Source organism: Phallusia mammillata, chromosome 1, assembly GCF_965637545.1.
Source record: "Phallusia mammillata chromosome 1, kaPhaMamm4.hap1.1, whole genome shotgun sequence".
Classification (NCBI taxonomy): Eukaryota; Metazoa; Chordata; class Ascidiacea; order Phlebobranchia; family Ascidiidae; genus Phallusia; species Phallusia mammillata.
In genome coordinates, this window is record NC_137252.1 from 1085456 (window position 1) to 1106110 (window position 20655).

Here is a 20655-nt window from a genome sequence, read left to right on the forward strand (position 1 = left end):
ATAGTTAAACAGAACAAACGATTTTTATTGGAAACCAGGTTCAATTTAACAGGCTAAACATCATTGTGCAATTTTTAATTATTTTTGGTTGTTGCTGAGGCAATATATGCCAAAATGTTTTTGTAAACCTTACAAGCAAATTTAGGCATCAATACGAACATTTAATGCAAAAGTTTGGCATCTGGAGAAAAATTGTAGCAACAACATTTTTGTTGTGAAACGTTAATAGTTACTAAGCTGAGGGAAACGCAAACCTTGCACCCCACAGTATCTTCCAATGGTCACATTCCACCTCTCTATGGCACCCCTTGACACGAAAGAACAGAAGTAAATTTCCTGACTGTTACTCCCGGGAGTGCTGCTGGATAATATTCTGTTTAACTATTTCTATCAATTGGTTTGTAAGTTATTTAAAATTGTCACCTTTTGTACAAGTCGAAATACCACAGATGCCCAAGAGATTTTGTGCTAGTCCAGCCCACTTCAGTCGGATTCTTTGAGTATTTGTATCGTTTAGGATGGGCAAGATTGTAAAAAATATAAACTCTCTCTAAATCTAAAAGAAGTTACTATTATCTCGCTTTTCTCTTTTCTTTTAGGAACAATGATGCACAGTACAATTTGTTCATTTAAAGCTAAGTGCATGTCTAGCTATAATAGTCTATTTTGGAACTATAAACTACCATATTTACAGTATCGTTATTTCGTATTCACGCAAACCTGTCGTGTATCTGTCTGACATGAGTTGAGTGAGAGTTGTGTTGATCTGTGGGTCATCACTCATTGCAAGATTTCCACCCAGCAAAGAACATTTCTCCTGTGCAGTGTTTGCATCCACAAGATCGTCAGATAAGATCAACAAACGGTCTTTCACTGCTTTCAGTGTCATGTTGCAACCTGAAAATCGAATTACGCGTTTTCTAGAGATTGGTGTGTGTTTGTCATTGTTTTGCGAATTTGTTGTAGCATAAAACATGTTTAATTTAGTTTGATGGAAAATTCATACCATTGCACCTAGATGTTTGGGAACTAATCGTTTGGTCCGTACCTTAGCTTTAAATTTCACATCTTGAGCTTTTAGTTTAAATTACACAAAACATAAGCAAATTTTGCAACATTCACAAGAGCATCACTCTTCAATGATCAATCTGCAATTTTGCTCAATTATCTTTTGTTTTACCAATTTGTACCTACATTGTTGTTGGTTAATGTTGGACCTACTTACTGTTGCCTTGTCCCGTCGAATACCGAATTAAAACCAAAACCAAAATATTGCTCAGATAATTTCGCTTCATTGCTGCGTCTGTTTCTGTATCTACGAAAAATAATAAACATAGGATGTTTAAACAGGTAAACGAGTTGTTTTATAATTATTCGTGTTGATACTTCATCTTAATAAAAACACGACTTCGGAAACATCCTGGCATAACGTTACAATAGGCTCACGAAACAGCCTTCACTTTTGCTTGCTCGGGATTTGTAATTAAAGAAGACTTGTTGCTTTTCCCTTTTCCCTGACTAATTGTCGTTAATTCAGTTTCATGTACATAATAGAAATGATTCACTGCATCGAATGCATCACGATACCACTGACTGTAATTTAAACTCGTTACCAGGGTTAGCCCTGGAGCAGTTCTACAGAGTAACAATTTTTTCATACGCGTCATATTTTCTCATGCATGCATCACAATACGCACGCTTGCACAATCTTCAAACTGAATCACGCAGTTTCTTTTAATATGACCTAGACGAGAAAACTTTTCAGTTGCCTCTGTAATTCGAATATTACCAATCAGTAGCAACTTACTTACCATACACATTGGAATCCCTTTTGCATGGAAATATACAAACCGTAAGTTGTGTCGTTTAATTACCGTATAATTGAGTAAGATGTCTACTTTGTGAAAGGTTGTACCTGTAACAGAAGATATTTAAGACTACTGAGATTAACACGCAAAGCAGTAAACTTATCTGACCCGATTTTTTTTTTCTGTGTTTATACGCGTTCAGAATTCACATGCGGTTTGTGCACTTGTTCAAAGCCTTCAAGCTTTTCATAATGCAACGAATTGTCACTGAAGTATTGAAGTTAAATATGCATTTTTTTTAATATGTCTGTTTGAAATCATTTGAGTACGTTGTTGTTTCGTTGCATTCGAAAAAAAAAACATTTTACTTCTGCTTGTTGTTACCATTTGCTAAAGGATGCACTTTGTTTCAAAAAGCACACATGTAACATAAACATTGAACAGTTATGTAGAGACTTTTTTAGCCTGTTTCATCTGACAGTTTGCCGAAGTCTGGCTATATAATTATCACCAGCTGCGTTGATGAGACCTTATCTGTCTGCAGCTTTCAACCGCAAACATTTGAATCTGTATAGTAACTATATGTCCCCCTCGCCGTACTGCTTTTGTTCCTGAGCCAGAGTTACTTTGGAAGTGAACTGGGCCTTTTCTGTTCATTGACTTTGTAACTACATTCTGTCGTTTGTAATAGTCTAGATATAACTTGATAAGTGTTTACCAGACAGTGTGCTGGGATTTATTCGCAGTAAGTCTAATTTGATTGATTTTGCTTCTGTTTACTATGCCTCAAAATTTTAAGCTTGCAACAGATTAAAACATCCACGATTACACATTGCTCACTTGCCTTAACGACCCTACTGATTCACAACACATTGTTGCTTTACTTCAGTAGAGGCATGCGTGTGATTAAAATAAACAACTTTTACTGAAAGAAAAACCGCTGCGTGGAAACAAAGCTAAATCTGTCTCAACATCTATTTGCTCTGGTTAAAATCCGGTAACATGTAAGAAGCGTTAAACGTATACAGGCCAGTCTCCCTGTCACTTCCGGGTGGTAAACGTAGATATTGGATTTGACGTAGTTAACAACCTTAAAAAACTAAACGTATATCTAAATCAGTGGGAAATAAGCAATGTGAGTAGGATTTTTTGGCCAAGCAACGCAACCGGTCACAAATGACCCTCTTACGCCACCTACTGTCCTTGCAAGTTAGAGAAAAGCATTTCAAAATCTTAAAACGAGTAATTGAGCAGCAGTGTAATTTACATAGACCCCATGACAAGTGATTACTAAATATATGAATTGTGGACAATTTGCTTGGGTTTCTAAACACTTTTATCTTAATATTCTATCTTAATACAATAAAATAGACAAAAAAATTTCAACACGAATGTAACATGCTAAGGAGGTCGCCACAAGTAGTTTGTTTCACGAAAAAAAACTGTTCAACTCATAACTCACTTTGCTCATTTTGTAGAATAAAAACTCTAAAATCGTCATATATATATATACATATATTTAGGTAACATATTTAGGTAACATATATATATATATATATATATATATATATATATATATATATATATATATATATATATATATAGGTAACATATTTCGCTCGTAACATATTTCTACAATAGTTAACTTCAATTTAAAGTTCATTTGAAGTTTGAATAAGTGTCGAAATCCGACAGATATTGCATGACGACAGCGTAGCAGTATTTGTAGAGTTCCTGTAATAACATAAACATTATTAAAAGAGGATATATGTAAATACAAACCTTACTTGAATTACCTTGTTGTCGACCATATTCGGTCTCATATCTCTCAGGTCTTTCACAGTTCGAAATACATCCACCCGCTTTTGTGCCTTCAAACGTTCGAGAATGTTCACCAGAGCGATGAAGGTCCCAGTTCTGGTTGATCCGTTACTGCGACATTACACGAAAGAATTTAGTAAGTTTAATTTAAGTGAATAAAACTCGAACGAATTTGATTAATGTAGTTTTCAATGTAGAGCTAATAGTAAAAATGACATTGTATGAAGCGTTTTATTAATTTAAGACATTTAATGAAGGTCGGTTGATTTTGAACCTAATATAATAAATTGTTTTTCACCTGCATCCCACCAACACACACTTGCAATTCTGTTTTTGCCGTTGCATTTCCTCGATAATTTTGATGAAATCCATTACTTTCGGAGGTCGTTCCACGTCACTCCATCCCTTTACCTGCAGAAGCTTCAATTGTTGGGCTGCCTGACAAGAAAATAAAGGTTGTATTCAACATGCGAGAACAAGAACTATCGCAACTGCTTTGTTTTTATTATAGGTAAACTAAACTCACAAAGGCGTTGGTTGCAGACCAGACGTCGAGAGTTATCATATTGTAAACGTTGCTTTCATTCACATCACGAACTGATACCGAAATGTCCTCATATTGTAAAGCTGCATTAAGTGGAATCTAAAATGGGTAACATGTTTTAAAAGTATAAAACCATTTTCGGCAAAATTGTTGACAAACTTACATCAATGCTGCTCTCCAAATCAACAACAACCAAAGCTTTCTTCTCCACAATCATCTTCCAGAAATTTTCATGTTCTCCAGCTGCAGGATTTCTTGCCGCGATGAAGTCTGAAGACCCATGGATCTGTATGTTAAAAGAAATACATAGTGTTTTATGGAAATGTCGAAAACAGTTTTCATTGATCATTATAAGCAAATGTTAGTAATTTCACCTGAATGTATGAAGCATCCAACTCCTGAATGTTATGACTTTTGTTGTCCCAAAGTTTGACCGACGTGTTCTTATCTAAATTCATTTTTTACAGGATAATTATATGTCTAACATTGTAAGACATTTATTTACATGTTCTCAACTGTGGGTGATTTTCCTGCCATTTCTCACCAAATCTCCAAGATAACAATGTTTTGAATTCTTGTTTCAGCATTTCCTCTCTGTAATTATACTTTCAATATAAGATGCCAGTTGTACATTGCAAGATCAACAACTATCAGTTATCGTGTTATTCGCATCCATCACTATATTGTGAGTTGACATTGTGAACTATTTAACTTCTTATTAGCTGGTTTTACAATTAAGTCAATGCTAGAAACGTCATAGGATTGCTCACATTTTCACTCGAAGTCATTGATCGTCGTAGCATCTTTATCTGTTTCCTTTAGACTCTCGCGCTCCATAAGCAGTTTGTAGACGTACATGTATTGTTTCTGTAACAATATTATCTTTTACAATTTGAACCCCTGCTGCAAAAGTACATCCATTCAGCATTCTTTGCTTTACTTACAAAGCAACTTACATTTAAATAATTTTGAATATCAAGGAAAATGTAACAAAAGCCGACATAGTTTGTCAAGCTCACCGAATTTTGAACCATGTCTATTCGATTCTCTCTCATTTTCAGAACAGTTCTTGGCACATCAACTGTTCTTTTGTCGTCAAGTTCATGAAACAAAGTGTCCATTGCTATGTAAGTACCGGTGCGTCCCACTCCAGCACTGCATATAAGACATATGTGTTATTGATTATTCAAAATAACATAGGGTTTGTCAAGTCTTTACCTGCAGTGCACGATGATAGGAGCATTTGTGTTTTGCAAATTATCGACCATGTTACGTAAGTGGATCATGTTGGATGTAGTTACTGGAATCCCATGATCAGGCCAAGTTGTACACTGCAACTGTGTTATGGTACGTTGTTCCTGGCAAACGAAACAATTGTTCATTTTTCAAGGTTAAATGTATTTCTTTTTATATTTGCAATGTTGTATATGGGATCATATGCGTGAATTTGTGCATTTCCAATTAGCAGCCTCATGTGTTTGCACCTTGCTAACCAGTTAAACAGTGTCTGCATTTAAACATGAATACCTGCAAGTAACATTGTGCTTCTAATTATTTCTAATGTTTAAGGAAACAGAATCATCAAAAACGACCGTATTATCAACCAACTGACTAGAACCTATTCGTTACAAACATTTTACTTACTGTTGTCGTGAATATGAGGAACTATCGTTGAACGATTTCACCAATAGTTATTTCCAGTTGTGTTTGAACTGTAAGGCCAGCGGTCAAATTCCTTTGAGATTCGACCTCGGGCCAGTATTGTTCACATTTTGGCTGCAGGAAAACAGGTTTTGCAACACCAACAAAAGTTAGTAAACCATTAGACTATTATGTTTACCGAAACATGGTTTACAATTGAAACTTGTGCAGTCACGTAAGACCATTTTGATAAATTATTTACTTTTTAAATTGAACTAAGTGGAATGGAGTTGAATATTTGTTAAATAAACAAAAGTGCAATCATGTTGCCTTTAGGTAAAGGTTAATTTTCTGCTTTAGGTCGCTCTGTTTTAGCAGTTAAAAATAACCTTTCCGTTTTCCACCAAGCCAGTGAGCATTACGATGATGTTGGAGTTTTCCTGCCAAACCATCAACCAGAAATCGTTGATTGTTTCCTTCTTCGGACCCTGAGTGGCGATGAACTTCCTCTCGTTATCGTAACCCGGTATATAAGCGGCGTTGATGTAATCGTTTCCACCGCTTCCTTGCAAAATCACTCGAGCATGATCGTCTATTGAACAACCACAAGTTGTGCAGAAAGTCAATTGTACACGTATCAGTTGCATTGTAATAAACGGCTAGTACAGGAAAGTAATAACCTCTTAATGCTGGCCGTTCGTACACTTTTAGATTTTCGTTTTGGCTTGTGTTTCTTGAAAAACATGTTGTGACTTTCACAATCAGATAGTTAATTGACTTGTCTCCAGCACAAATTAAACAAAAAAGAACAAACGTCTGATATAACCACCTTTGGGTTGCCTATTAATTCCTGATTTAAACTAGAAAACTATAAGAATGCAAAAAGCAGTGCACTGTTTATATATTATGAGTTATACCGTCAGATCTATTTAAATTTCATGTGTTTGCAGGAAGAAGTAGAAATAAAATGAAACACTGTCAAAACATCTGTCTGTTCCAATAAAAGTCTGTCTTTAACACAGGTATGTTTGAGCGCAAGTGCAATGCAAACAACATCGATTGATTGTTTGTCCTTCTTGTTTGGAAATCGGGTATCTATTAAACTGACAATATTGACCTTTTCACTATATTTACACAATGTGTTTAAAGCATTCGTTGTAATCCAGCCTTCAGCCATTTATTTGCTGATCGATAACAAAACATACACGTTTAGAATTTCTGTACTGGAATAATGTACAAGACATAATCCGCGAAACTTTATTATTGCCATTGTGTGCAATAAAATTGTGACAAAATACTCTCGCATGTAATGTTGGGTACAGTTGCTTACAAATAACCGTGAAATTGAACAATTTTTTGTCATAAAAGTTGCTTAGACCCAAGTTGCTGTGAGACCAATTTACTGATTATTGTTATTCGACTTTACCAACTTTAATACTTACACGGGAAAATATTCTTGTAGCGGTTTCTCGCAGCGTTTTTTGGCAAATGTGACACGTCCCTTGTTCTCTGGTTGTTTTTGCATTGGTTTTGGATTTTCTAGATTAAAAATAAGTATTGTGTAAATGATAACATACCAAAATATCGGTTTTATTTTACGGCATCTTAAATTTTACGAAAATAACGAAATTAACCTAGGAAAAAAATTATCGGCGAAAGCGAAACCACCATGACATGTTATATAGCCTACACAGTACGTAACATGTTGGCATTGATTTGCATCAAAACAAACCTCAAATTCGTTGGCAAAAAGAAATCCCGACTCAACATTTTTCTTGAACAACCCGAACAAGGTCGAATTCGACCTGGCTTCATGCGCTACGTTTTGGTAGGCATCGTTTCCAACTTAAAACAAGTTTTGTTTAATATTCGCAAAGAAACGACTCTATCCCTATGATTTAAACATTTGCACGATTGTAAGAAATAAAAACCCACAGTATCTGCACATTTTTGTGCGTGAAAGTGTTTAGCAATTTACAAGTTAAAGCAGTTTTTATGTTTTTTTATTGTTGGTAGCACACAGGAAGAAATCGTCAAGTAAGAATGTAAGTAGCTACCTGGTGGTAATCGTGAAGAATGATGATTAGAAACTTCTGCTTGTAAAGGTTGATCCTTGCTTGGTCTGTAAACGCAATAGAACAGTTTCACTTACTATAAAGAGTTTTTATTTCCAATGAAAATCCCATGCAAAAGTTTCCATTTTTTAACCACACATTGTTTTATCTTTCTGTTGGTGCGTGAGGATCATTGGATAACAGTATATCATGCATCGACTGAAGCTATTACCCAAATGCGTGGTGAGCCAAATCAATTGTTGACAAACCTTTGTCTTCGACGAATGAACATGACCACCAGCCCAACAATGACAAGTACCAGAAGCAACAGCCCGATCACCAAACCAGCAATCAATGCCACATTCGTTGCAGGATTGGTCGTGTTATCTCCAGTAAAAAAGCTTGAAGGGGGATTACCCGGAGTTGTTACTGTCAGATTGGATGTGATGTTTGTGTTGATTGAACCAGCGACAATCACTGCAATCTAGAATACAAAGAGTACAACAGCAAATTGACAATTACTGTGACCTGCGGTACAAAACATGGTTGGTTTAGTATTTATGATTTGTTTTGTTAGCTTAATACTGAAAGAAAACTAGACTTACCTGAAATTCATACAAAGTAGAATGAACGAGATTTCCTATTTCTGTAGATTTATTGAAATATGGAACAGAGGTTGTTTGATTCAGTTCATGGACATAAATCTCAACCTGTATGTGGTTTCAGAGGTTCAAGTCAAATTATGACAGATTGTAACAAAACTTTGTTTAATGTTTAAATGCACAAGAATTAAACATCAACACAAACGTTCTTGCACCTGAGCTGTTAAATTGTTTCTGTGGATCAACTCATCAAGTCCAGTCCAACTGACAATCACAGTTGAAGCGTTGCATGGGAAAATCTGTGCAGTCGCGGTTACTACAAAAGTCGTTGCATTGAAAATGTTAATATTATTTGGAAATTTACATGAACGATCACAGTACGCCAGGCCCATTAAAGGCATCATACCGAATTAGCCGGTCACCAAGCATTCACCACCATATGGCAAGGCGTGGGCTAGAAAAATCTAGCCTGCGGTCAGATTCGAACGATTTATGTTTTGCTCTTCATCGTTTATGTCTGGTATATGCGTTTGGATTACAATGTATTAAAGCAATACCGCTCAAATTTCTTGCTCAGAAATACTAGAATAATCAGGACAAGGTTAGAACCGACAACTTTGTGAGCACTGACCAATCAGCCATCAAGTAAACACTTTACTCGCTGCTCAGAAAGAAATATTACCCGGATATTTAACCGGTTTTATTTCCGTAAAGAAAAGGAGATTTACCTTTAGGATAGCAGCTTTGAGGGGGATTACCCGGAGTTGTTATTGTCAGATTGGATGTGATGTTTGTGTTGATTGAACCATTGACAACCACTGTGATCTTAGTAAAAAAAACAGTAAAAAATAAACTTTATGTTCCACATTCTTTTTAATAGACAATAAGTTATTTTTCTGTTTAACCACTTCTAAAGTAGCTGACCTGGAATTTATAGAACGTGGAGTAAGTAAGATCTTCTATATACGTGGAATTGTCTGAATAAAGAACAGATATTGCCAAATTAAAATCCCTGACGCAAATCTCGACCTGCATGTTTGTGACATATTTTTCATTTGATAAGAAACAACGACAAAAATGTATGTTTTACTACCTGAGCTGTTAGATTGTTAATGTTGATGAATTGATCAAGTCCAGTCCAACTGACAAGCACAGTTGAAGCGTTACATAGAAATGTCTTTGCAGTCGTGTTTACTATAAACAACGTTGTTAAAGGTGAAGGTAGTAAATGGTTGCTTATGAATGATTGGAATTGAATATACAACATAACACGTTGGCTTGCACACGTTTAATAAAATATATTTTTTTAGCATATTAGGCCTACTAATTTTAAACGAAACTTGAATCGACAACAGTAATAGAAAAACCACAATCCAAGCAGCGTAGTGAGCGATTACTGGTTTTGTTGTTTTATAATTACTCACATTTTACTTGACAAGCGTAGTAAGCCACTTCCCTATTGCAGTTTATGCTTGACTGCTCCCATCCGATCCCATAATGCAACGCCCCCTGCTGGCAAGTTGTAACGTTGGAAACGGAAAAGTTTGCTTGAGATCCGTCGCCCCAATACCAACCATTTAACGACGTGTTGTAACGAGCTCCAATTAGAACATTGATATCTTAAAAATGCTTGTGTTGGTGTACCCAAATCATCATGGTTGTTTTTTGCGTTTCTTTTAAAATACAATCGCTTACTTGGTGTCAGAAACGATCCTTTGTAAATGTTAAAACTTTCATATGAGCATTAACACTTCGCAATTTATACGAATTTATGCCACCGTTGAAGTTAAATATTTCTTTTTGGCGTTTCCTCTTGGTAGTGTCGGAAAACAAAGAAAACTGTAATGTCCATCCTGCAAATATCACATATTGTAACAAATGTGTCTGTTGTTGCTGACTAAATGAAACAGCTAAAACTATTAATTTGCAATGGGCTTCTTTGCGATATCTAAAGTAACTGATTTGTTTCAACACACACCGTTCCAATTTCCATCAAGATCCAGCCCTTCACATGTTGTCCCAATGTCTACTCTCCACTTGTAATTCGGTTCTGTCCAAGCATCGCAGAAATAAATGGATTCCATCGTATTTTTGACATTACTGTTGGACAAAAGTGGTTGTGTTAATTTTGACAAACAAATTTGAAACATTATTTGTCGTCAAATAATCTGATAAAGTTTTTAACCTTTCATACAAATCGAAATACCACAGATGTCCAAGAGATTTTGTACTTTTCCAAGGATACACTTGAGTCAAATTATACGAGTATTTGTATCGCCTATTTTCGTCTTCGTAAAAAATATAAACCCGCTGTAAATCTGAAACAAATATTTATTTAATATATTAAAAATTACAATTAAAATTGTTTTTTTATTTATGAAAAGCCACCACAAACCTGTTGTGTATTTGTCCGTCATGAGTTTAGTGAGAGTTGTGTTGATCTGTGGGTCATCAGTCATTGCAAGATTTCCACCCAGCAAAGAACATTTCTCCTGTGCAGTGTTTGCATCCACAAGATCGTCAGATAATATCAACACACTGTCCTTCACTGCCTCCATTGTGTTATTGTAAGCTAAAAATTCATTTCGCGGTTAGAACTTAATTTACATTTTTCCTAAGTAATGATTATGTTCTTTGTAATCCAGAGTGATTACGCTCTGAAGCAAAAACACAAACAATATTTATGGTTTTTACTGTTATTAAGCAGGACGAACGTGACTTTGAACAACATTAACATGGTCCATCCCAAACTGTAATTCGAAAGCAAGATACTTCAGATGCTTTTGTATTTGTTTCATGACCAAAATGCGTAACGTTTGTTTCGTGAGCAAAACGATTCTTTGTCGACCAAGTTAAATGTCCGATGTCTCTTTTCATAACTTGCTTTTCTTTAGTTTGTTTAGAGCTCAAACAAGGCTCGGTTACGAAACTACCGTACGATGATTTATAACAAGGATGATTTTAACAGATGTAACCAGCTGAACTTATTATTAAAACACTATTTTTGTACAGTAAAAAACTTCAAAAAACCTTTATTTCATGTATTTTTAAAACAACGCTAATAGGCTACTTACTGTTTGCTTGTCCCATCGAATACTGAATAAAAGTTAAAACCAAAAATGTCCTCACGTCATTACTCTTTATGGCTGAGAGCATTTCTGCCGTCTTTTGGAAAAACCTAGTAAGCGACATATTTTTCAAAATGCGTTTTTTTAGTGGAATGGTTACTTAATGTTGGCTAGTTTTCTGTGTTAAAATTTGGAATTTGAAAGATATATAGTTATTGATATATTTACGGTTAAAAAACCCTAGTAAGTGAAACACAACGCTAAAAGTATTTGGCAAAACCTAGTATTGCTGTTTGACCAATCATGACGGTCGAGTTCGTCACGTGACAACTTTTTTCTGACAGCTGCGTGTTGTCGCCTTGTTTACATATCTATTGGCGTTGTGATTTAGTTTTGTTTGCTATTAAGTAAATACCGGTATTTTAAGTTTGTTTAGCTGTAACTATACCATCCAGTTTCAGTGTTTGTTTAATATGGCTACCACAAGAGGAAAACTAATCTTGGCCCTTCAAAGAAAAACAAAGAATGAAGCTCCAGTTTCCAGGTAGTTTGGATTAAGAAACTTGCTTGCCAGGTTACACTTCTGAAGGCATTAAGGTAGAAATTTAAGTTGAGATGAGAAACACATTGTTAATGTCCAAGAGAATAAAAGTTTGAAATATTATAGTTCATGTAAGTACACTTTGATTTCAGCATCATAGCCATAAGCAAAAAATAACACATAGATTTGGCTCAGAATCAGACTCAGAAACAGGTTATTGTGCTGAAATTAAAACCGCAAGTGTGGATGATATTAATCATAACGTGAGTAGTTGTTGTCATTTGTAGTCTTATCTGACATGACTACTGAGCATCATTTAACTCATCAAATGATCAGGATTCAAAACTATTTCAGCTCCAAAATGACAGTTCTTGGTTAGGAAGAATTGTGCCACTGGACCAAGATTCAGATAGTTTAACCAAAGAAAATCCATATGTTATAATTTCATCTAAGCTTGAAAGTTTACATGCTGAACCTATTAAAGGTATTTTTCTTTCACGCTTGAAACCTTGCATGATGTTAATTTATGTTGTTAAAGGTTAATGATGATTTTTAGCTTATAAAATATAAATGTTCACAAACAAATAAACATAATTGTTTAAGTTTGCTCATCTCAAAGTTAACCATTCCAATGTTTTATTAATATTGATAAGTTTTCATGTCTAAAAATATTATAAAAACTGCTGGTCGCAGGACTTTGCTGGAAGAAGGAAATATATGAAGGGCACTATTCATAAAACTGCAATGTTGGAGCAAAGATATCCTGCTGCTGTCTGAACTGCCTGGTTGCTGTGGTGCCAAGCTCACAGTTTGCAAAGTGTTTTATATAAACAAATTTGGGAATAAAAACTGATTGTTTATAACTGAACATACGAAATGGTGCAAATCTGGATTGATAGTGTATTTTTCCTCTCTTTTTGACTAGTTTTGTAAATATATGACAATTTAACAATGAAAAAAGAATATTGACAAAACCTTTTTAAGGCAAACAAGCCTTTTTTCCAAAATTACTGAAAGCTGCATGGAGCTTTATTCTTTTTTTTCTTTCTTTAAAAGGTCCAAGATTAACTTTCCTTGTGTGGTAGCCATATTAAACAAACAATGAAACTAGATTTTGTAGTTTAACAAACTATATTTACCAGTTTTGCGACAACATGCTGTTGTAAGAAAAAATGACATGTGTTTAGTAAATCTGTAAATAAAACATACATAAAGAAGCTACCTTTCTAGATGTTATATGTTTTTATTTGTTATGTAAAAGCATCTTTTTGGGTGCCAATCAATTGATGGTTAAACTGCTTGATGTTTTCATGTTAGACTTTTGTAGCATGGTAAGTTAACCACATCAAGAACTCACAAAAGTTTATGACATGTTTTGTAAAAGTATCTTTGCCATGTGCTTGTGATGTTGTTGAACAAATATACTTTTTATTGGTCCTCAGCACTAGCATGTTGCTATTGCTAATAAAAGGTTTTTGACTGAACATTTGTACTCCAGCATTCTTCAAACAGCTTGAAAATTGGTGACTTAAATGTAATAACACAGTTTATGAAAAAAATAAAAAGCTTCTGTTTGATTTGTGAAGGTGATAAAGCAAAAAAAATCCATCTATTGTTCTGAGCCTAGACTTTTCCAAATTATATTTTAGTTAGTTTTGCATTTCTTATCCGGTAAAACCTAGTATATCGTTTTTTCATGGATAATAAACAAACTAACAATATGTCGTGAACTGTAGGTATGGCAAAAAATTTTTACTGTAACATGTTTGTGAAAAACACCAAACAGGTAGACAAAAAAAATATTTTTGGATGCTAACCAACATCAAACGCGTTTTGTGCTTTTTCTCGAAAACTTGAAAATTGCAGTTACTAGGTTTTACCAAACGACGGCAGATTTTATTCAATTTTCTGGTAAACAAGATGTTTGAAAAACAACTTTGCGTAAATCCAAACAAACATCGTTTTACGACAGATGACAAGTATTTATTTCTTTTAGAAGAATAGGTTATTCCTAAAATCGCCTGAAATCTTTTTCACCTTCCAATAGTCTTACTTAGCTGTCCCCATACACTGCACATATGCAAGTTTGCTACGCCTAATTAGCAATGCCTTGTTGCTTTGCCTCTGATTCATCGTCTACATAGCAGTTTCCTGTGCCTAGTTGAAATCATCTAGTTGCGTTGCACAAGCGCTGCGTGGAAAACATGACATAATGCTGCCTTTATATCCAAACATTTATCAATCATTAACTTCGAAATGAATTTATTACTTATGCTGTAAAACTGCATTGTTAAGCACAGTTTAGTGTATACTGGTGAAGACATCACAACCAAACAAGTGAACTTCGTATTTCCTACGTATTTCGGTGCAGCAACATCGCATAGTGTGCTTTATGACAAGCTTACTTTTATAGTCTGTAGGTTGCGCAACTATGTCCTGCTTGGTATTTTTTTTTCTGTAAAACTGTTCTTCCACCTTTTTTACCAACAGAAATAATGCAAACTAAACTCAATCTACTAATCCCACTATCCCACAATCTACTACTCCAAGTCGAGTTTCACTAAATTCTCTCCTATGCAAGATTCCGTCATATAACTCATTGTAACGACGATGTTGCTTAAACAAATCCTGAATTTTATCAACTACCCTTAGTTTATCTCTTCCCAATACGTCATCTCTCTTATTAATACGTCTGTTGTCCAGATCTGCGGTTACAGGTGTTAAAATGATTTTATGTGTGACAAAATCGATTAGACAAAGCCGTTTATTTGCTCACAAAATGAAAGTGATTACAAAACAATTCTTACCATCTGCGGTGTCTTCTAACAAACTAGTTAAAAATATCAGAAAATTGAAAGTGACAGTGATTATAAGACTCGGCCGCTCATCATATAAACCGATTTGATATAATAATGATACATAGGATCAAACACAGAAGGAAACATCAATGTGATTACATCTTTTTCATGTTTTTTGTTTATAATTTGAGAGAGTGGCGACTTTTGAAAAGACTTGTTGTAAATTTATACGAGACTTTACTTAGATACAAACAACGATCAGTATTTATATATTTGTAAGCAATTGATCGACACTCTGGCGTGGAGAATTATATATCAACCTTTACTTTCGCAAATGTGCAAATGTTATACCTTTGGCATCCAGCAAAGCAAACACAATCATAATTTTAAGCAATTCATTTCGCTTCATTTCTCTTGAAACTTTACGACCTTTTTTGGCTGCACTTGTAAAATAAATTGCGTTATATACGAGTTTCTTTTACCGGTGACATTTTATAATTGCGTTAAAGCAGAGTCTAATTACAAAAATCTTAGGTTACGTTTGTAAGCGCGTTAAACCTGCAATTCTTATGAAAAATAAAGAAAATAAAAACTACAAGTGGGTACAGCCGATGACTAGTTATGTTATTGTTTCGTATGTAGGGTTTTCATTTGTTGATTTATAATTTTCGTATTCATGTTGATCTGTAGTTTTGTCGTCAGAGTTTGCTGCAAAACAGATGGTAAATCCCATTGTTAACAGTTTAAAGGTTTTAACTCATAGAATAAGTTATTGGATGTGTAATGTGCTGGGTTCAAACTTTGTACGATAAACTTGAGTCATTGCAGTAGAAATATTCCTTACCTTCATTGCTCTGATGCGGAAACTGTTCCTTAGTCGCTTGTTTTCCAGATGCTTTCTTATTTGAAGTTCTGTGGAAAGAAATTTTGCTTATTATGTTGCTCTGTGGGAAAAACGAGTGTTTGGAATTGAAATTAAGTTGGGACAGCAATCGGACCTAGAGTTTGTGGTTCTAATCTCTAACTGTTTCGAGTTTAAACAAAGTAAACAAATTGCTCAGCTGGTGGAACAAAGGTAATTAAAACAGCTGCGATTGCAGGCACCTGCGTCTTCGGCGAATAAACATAACTATTAGCCCAACAGTGACAAGAAGCAGAAGCAAGAGGCCGATCGCCAAACCAGCAATCATTCCAACACTCGTTGCAGGTAAACCGCACGAAAGGGCATTACTTAAAGTGGTTACTGTCAGATTGGATGTGATGTTTGTGTTGATTGAACCAGTGACAATCACTGTGACCTGGAATACAAAGATGTTTTGTTGTTGTAAGTGATAAACTATAATGGCATGTGTCAAAAACCGATGGATTATAATTCTACAAAAAGTTACTTACAACAATATGGTATGAAATAGAAAGCTGGAGATCTTGTATTATTGTCGTGTTATCTGAATACGGGACGGAGGTAGTTTTATTCAAACTCATGACAACAATCTGAACCTGCAGCAAGGTATAAGTTTGTTTCAACAATTTATGTTTGTCGACTAGAAATCAAACCAAAAGCAACACACAATATATTTTGTACCCGTGCTGTTAAATTGTTGTTGTAGATGAGTTGGTCAAGTCCAGTCCAACGAACAAGCACAGTTGAAACGTTGCATGGAAATGTCTCCGCAGTCGCGTTTACTGCAAAAATCGTTGTTAAGGTTTGGACACGGTAAATGTTTCCCAACTCTTGGAATTTAATATACCACACAGCACGTAGAACGCTTGCTTACCTGGTGGATAGCAACTTGATGGGGGGTTTCCATAAGTTGTTACTGTTTTCGATGTTGAGACGTTAGTGTTCAAGCATCCGGTAAGCATTGTAGTGATCTGAAACGTTAAAGCTGTATCACTTAAATTATGCCTTCAATTGAAGCATTTAAAATTAATAATCAAGGTCTGGACTTTTAATTTTTTAATTTTTTTATAGGCACTGATATGATGCTCTAACATGACAAATAATTTGTACTGCTACTATACATTGCTTACGGTAATGTAGTAATTAGTTGCTAAACTTAGGTTTTCGATGGTTGTCGACAGAATAGCATATGGTGCAATGAATTTTCTGTTCATTTCCAAGACATAAATTTCAACCTAAACGAAACATTTGTTAAAATCAAGAAGTTAACGGACGTATATAAACTGTATGTCACTTCTGCATAAAGTTTGTTGTTGCGGATGAATTGATCAAGTCCAGTCCAACTGACCAACACAGTTGAAGCGTTGCATGGAGTTGTATCCATAGTCGCTTTAACTAGAAACAAGTTTAAATTAAATATTCATGAAAAGCATATTGTCTAGCGACACGATATAAAAGTATGTGCAAACATATTTGCAAAAAGATCATTGGAACACAAAGTAATGTCAAGAAGACATTTACTTGTTTTTGCTGACTGATTTACTTGAAATTACTCACATTTCACTTGACAAGCGTAGTAAGCCGATTCACCACTGCAGTTCATGCTTGACTGCTCCCATCCGATCCCATAATGCAACGCTCCCTGTTGACAAGTTGTAACGTTGGAAACGGGAAAGTTTGCCGGAGATCCATCGCTCCAAAACCAACCATGCAACGAAGTGTTGTAACCAGCTCCAATTAAAACGTTAACGTCTGTAAAAGAAATAGCAAATACTATTTATGCACAACGTTAGGTTTTGCCTGTCTGGTAACAAAATGTTGTTGGGCACTCACTTTCCGCCAAGAACGATCCCTCATATATGGTGAAGTTTTGAAACGTTTCGTTGACACTTCGTAACTTGCTTGAACGTTTTGGTTTTCCGCTTCTATAGTTAAATACTTTTTTTCGGGTTTTTCTGGTGTTAGTGTCGGAAAACAAGAAAAACTGTAATGTCCATTCTGTAAACAAACATAAATTAATCAAATAACAATAAATGAGCCTGAGAACTTTTTCATTGACATGGTAATAGAGTAAAAATCAAGGTGTAAAACATGGCAGTTACGTTTTGTATTGAGTTTTTGTTCTTTGTGAATGGCTGTATATACAAACCCACTTTTTACGTACCAGTTTGTTATTTTGGTTTTAAACAAAAAAATGTTACACACAAATTTTGGGTTATTTTTTCATACACACATTTTTTTAAATATAATTGATATGTTTGACATCTGCCTTATATAACGGTCAACTAAGTTACTAAGTTTATTCACACTAACGGTTCCAATTTCCATTGGGCGCGAGGCCACTGCAATTTCTTCCAATAGTGACATTCCACCGCTCATTGACAGTGTTTGTCCCATAGTCGCAAAAATAAATTGGTTGACTTTGGTTTTTAGGATTGCTGTTAAAAAAATAAAGTAAATATATGTATATCTATTTACATATGTATGGTTACGATTTCCCTGGTTGCTGTTAAATGTGTTTACCTGATTAGCAGATCGAAATACCACAGATGTCCGAGAGATATTGTACTTTTCCATAAATCCTCTTCAGCCGAATTGTTTGAGTATTTGTATCGTTCATGTTTGTCTTCGTAAAAGATATAAACCCGGTGCAAATCTGAGAAGTTTTTTTTTGCAATGGAGTTAAACATGAGCATTTTTCAACATAGGGTAACTACTCATTTACAGCTATTCACGGTTTTTAGTGCCGTTGAAGTATATCTGTCTGCTCACAAACGGAATAAACGTAAGTACAAACCTGTCTTATATTTGTCTGTCATGAGTTGAGTGAGAGTTGTGTTGATCTGTGGGTCATCAGTCATTGCAAGATTTCCACCCAGCAAACAACATTTCTCCTGTGCAGTGTTTGCATCCACAAGATCGTCAGATAATATCAAGACACTGTCCTTCACGGCGTTCAGTGTCTTTGTGCAACCTGTCAATAAGTTTTACATGTTTTCTTTGTATTTCTTTTCAAAATATAGTTGGTTTCGATGGAACTTACTGTTGTGTTGCGTGAGTGAGCAGTGAACAAGAAACAACAACACCACAACCTTGTGACCAGAGATCATGACTAACATTGACAGACCAAAATATCAATAAATGACTTTTAGGTTTTAAATTAAGCAATCTATTCTTCAATCATAAAGCTTTTTGTTAGGCACACTTTGATTATAATTTTACAAATAAATACAAATTAAAAAAGTTTAAACGCTGTCTTGCTTCTGAACTTGAAACACTGAAAAGCGTTGCTCAATTTGCACTGACAGAAGAAACGAAAGTCCTTGTGTTTCTTAAGAATCGTCCGACACTTGGGTGTTTACCAACTCGTTAAAGCGCTTTTATGTTTTACTGCAAACATTGGCACCTTCACCTTTATTGAAGTCTTAAAGCATTGTCAAGTCAAGTGATTTTTTGGCATAGGCACTTTATGATAACAGTGTAGCGCTGTTTATTTGCGCGAGTTCAAATATCGAATGACACAAGACAGAAAGGGCGAGACAAAACACGTTGCAAATAGAAAAAGGCACGTGACGTATTGTGCGGTTCGGTTACGCATGACTGGTTAACGCAGTTGGGGAAAACACCCAGTTGTCGCCACACAGCCCCCCCCCAGAATCGTACAATGCGCGACAATAATGATTGCAATGGTTGACGTCTGGTCGCATTCTCGCGAAGGCATTGCATGCGTTTTTCTTCGGGGGCCGTCCTCTTCTTGGAGGTTGTGCAACCTGAACAGGCATAGTTAAATGGACCTGTGCTGGTTTGAGTCTGTCAACCGAAACGGTTTGTGGTCGCCCACCCAAATCCACTATGAAAGACTTTGCGCCGGTCTCAATGACTTTGTAGGGACCCTCATATGGCGGCGTTAATGGCGGACGATGGGAATCTTTTCTGATAAACACAAACTTTGTTGTTGACAAATTAGCTGGAATAGCTGACTTTTTAAGACCATGGCGGGACATACGGATCGGAGCCTGCTTTAAAATGGTGTCTTCTAGAGTAGGGAGAAGTGTTGCTAAATCCGACGAAGGATTCTTCAGTGGAACGATGTCTCCCGGTATCCGTATCGGCGCACCATATACAAGCTGAGCGGACGATGCTTGTAAATCTTCTTTAGGTATGGTTCTAATTCCTAGAAGTACCCATGGTAACTCATCAAGCCAATTTGAACTGCTCATACGGGCCATGAGAGCACTTTTTAAGTGTCTATGAAATCGTTCCACGAGGCCGTTTGCTTGCGCGTGGAAAGCCGTGGTTTTATGAAGCTTAATGCCTAAAAGCTGATTCATCATTGACCACAGTTCTGAAGTAAATTGCGCCCCACGATCTGAAGAAATATCTGCTGGAATGCCAAATCGGGCAATCCAGTTGCTAATGAAGGCTCTAGCACATGTCATTGTCGTTTGATCCTTCATCGGTATGGCTTCTGGCCATCGAGTAACACGGTCGACAATTGTAAGGAGATAGGTATATCCTTGTGATTGCGGCAGCGGTCCTACTATATCTATATTCAAGTGACTGAAACGTGTCGCTGTGGGTGGATATTCAGCCAATGGAGCGCGAATGTGTTGCTGAATTTTCGCCCTTTGACACGACAAGCATTGCTTTGCCCATGTACTAACATCTCTTCGCATTCCATGCCACACAAACTTTGATGCAACTAAGTTGCTTGTGGCCCGTATGGAGGGGTGTGACAGTCCGTGGATTGCATGAAAAACGCGTTTTCGCCAAGCTTGAGGAACTAATGGTCGAGGATTCCTGCCAGAAATATCACAGAGAATAATAGTTTCTTCGTGGTCGTAAGCAATATCTTTGAACTTCAGCTTAGTAATAGA

The 20655-nt window shown here is 35.8% G+C and overlaps 1 protein-coding gene and 1 long non-coding RNA gene across 3 annotated transcripts; one reads left to right on the forward strand and one right to left on the reverse strand.

The window, feature by feature from the left end:
* The first annotated feature begins 11628 nt into the window (after window positions 1-11628).
* Window positions 11629-13563, forward strand: LOC145209242 (uncharacterized). The gene is made up of 2 exons (XR_013855039.1): window positions 11629-12563; window positions 12773-13563. It is a non-coding gene; the product is annotated as an uncharacterized LOC145209242 (long non-coding RNA).
* Window positions 13564-14895: 1332 nt separating this feature from the next.
* On the reverse strand, window positions 14896-18945 carry LOC145232450 (uncharacterized). Of its 2 annotated transcripts, none has more exons than XM_080097086.1 (14): window positions 18822-18945; window positions 18576-18752; window positions 18302-18434; window positions 18092-18216; window positions 17612-17776; window positions 17336-17530; window positions 17073-17173; window positions 16909-17013; window positions 16653-16749; window positions 16460-16560; window positions 16270-16374; window positions 16109-16175; window positions 15722-15789; window positions 14896-15585 (listed from the first exon to the last, which is right to left on the reverse strand). In XM_080097086.1, the coding sequence occupies exons 1-14, from the start codon at window positions 18895-18897 to the stop codon at window positions 15502-15504; spliced, it is 1599 nt and encodes a 532-aa protein (XP_079953212.1). In that variant the 5' UTR covers window positions 18898-18945; the 3' UTR covers window positions 14896-15501. The 2 variants fall into 2 exon arrangements, with proteins under 2 accessions (XP_079953212.1, XP_079953204.1); XM_080097078.1 differs by having other exon boundaries at window positions 15982-16175.
* Window positions 18946-20655: the final 1710 nt, after the last annotated feature.

Coding starts and splice junctions, on each gene's coding strand:
- LOC145232450 (XM_080097078.1), bottom strand. CDS start 18,897: ATGTTAGTCATGATCTCTGGTCACAAGGTTGTGGTGTTGTTGTTTCTT. Junction 18,217..18,301: donor TATTTCGATCTGCTAATCAG/GTAAACACATTT, acceptor TTTTTTTAACAG/CAATCCTAAAAACCAAAGTC. Junction 17,014..17,072: donor ACAACAAACTTTATGCAGAA/GTGACATACAGT, acceptor TGTTTCGTTTAG/GTTGAAATTTATGTCTTGGA.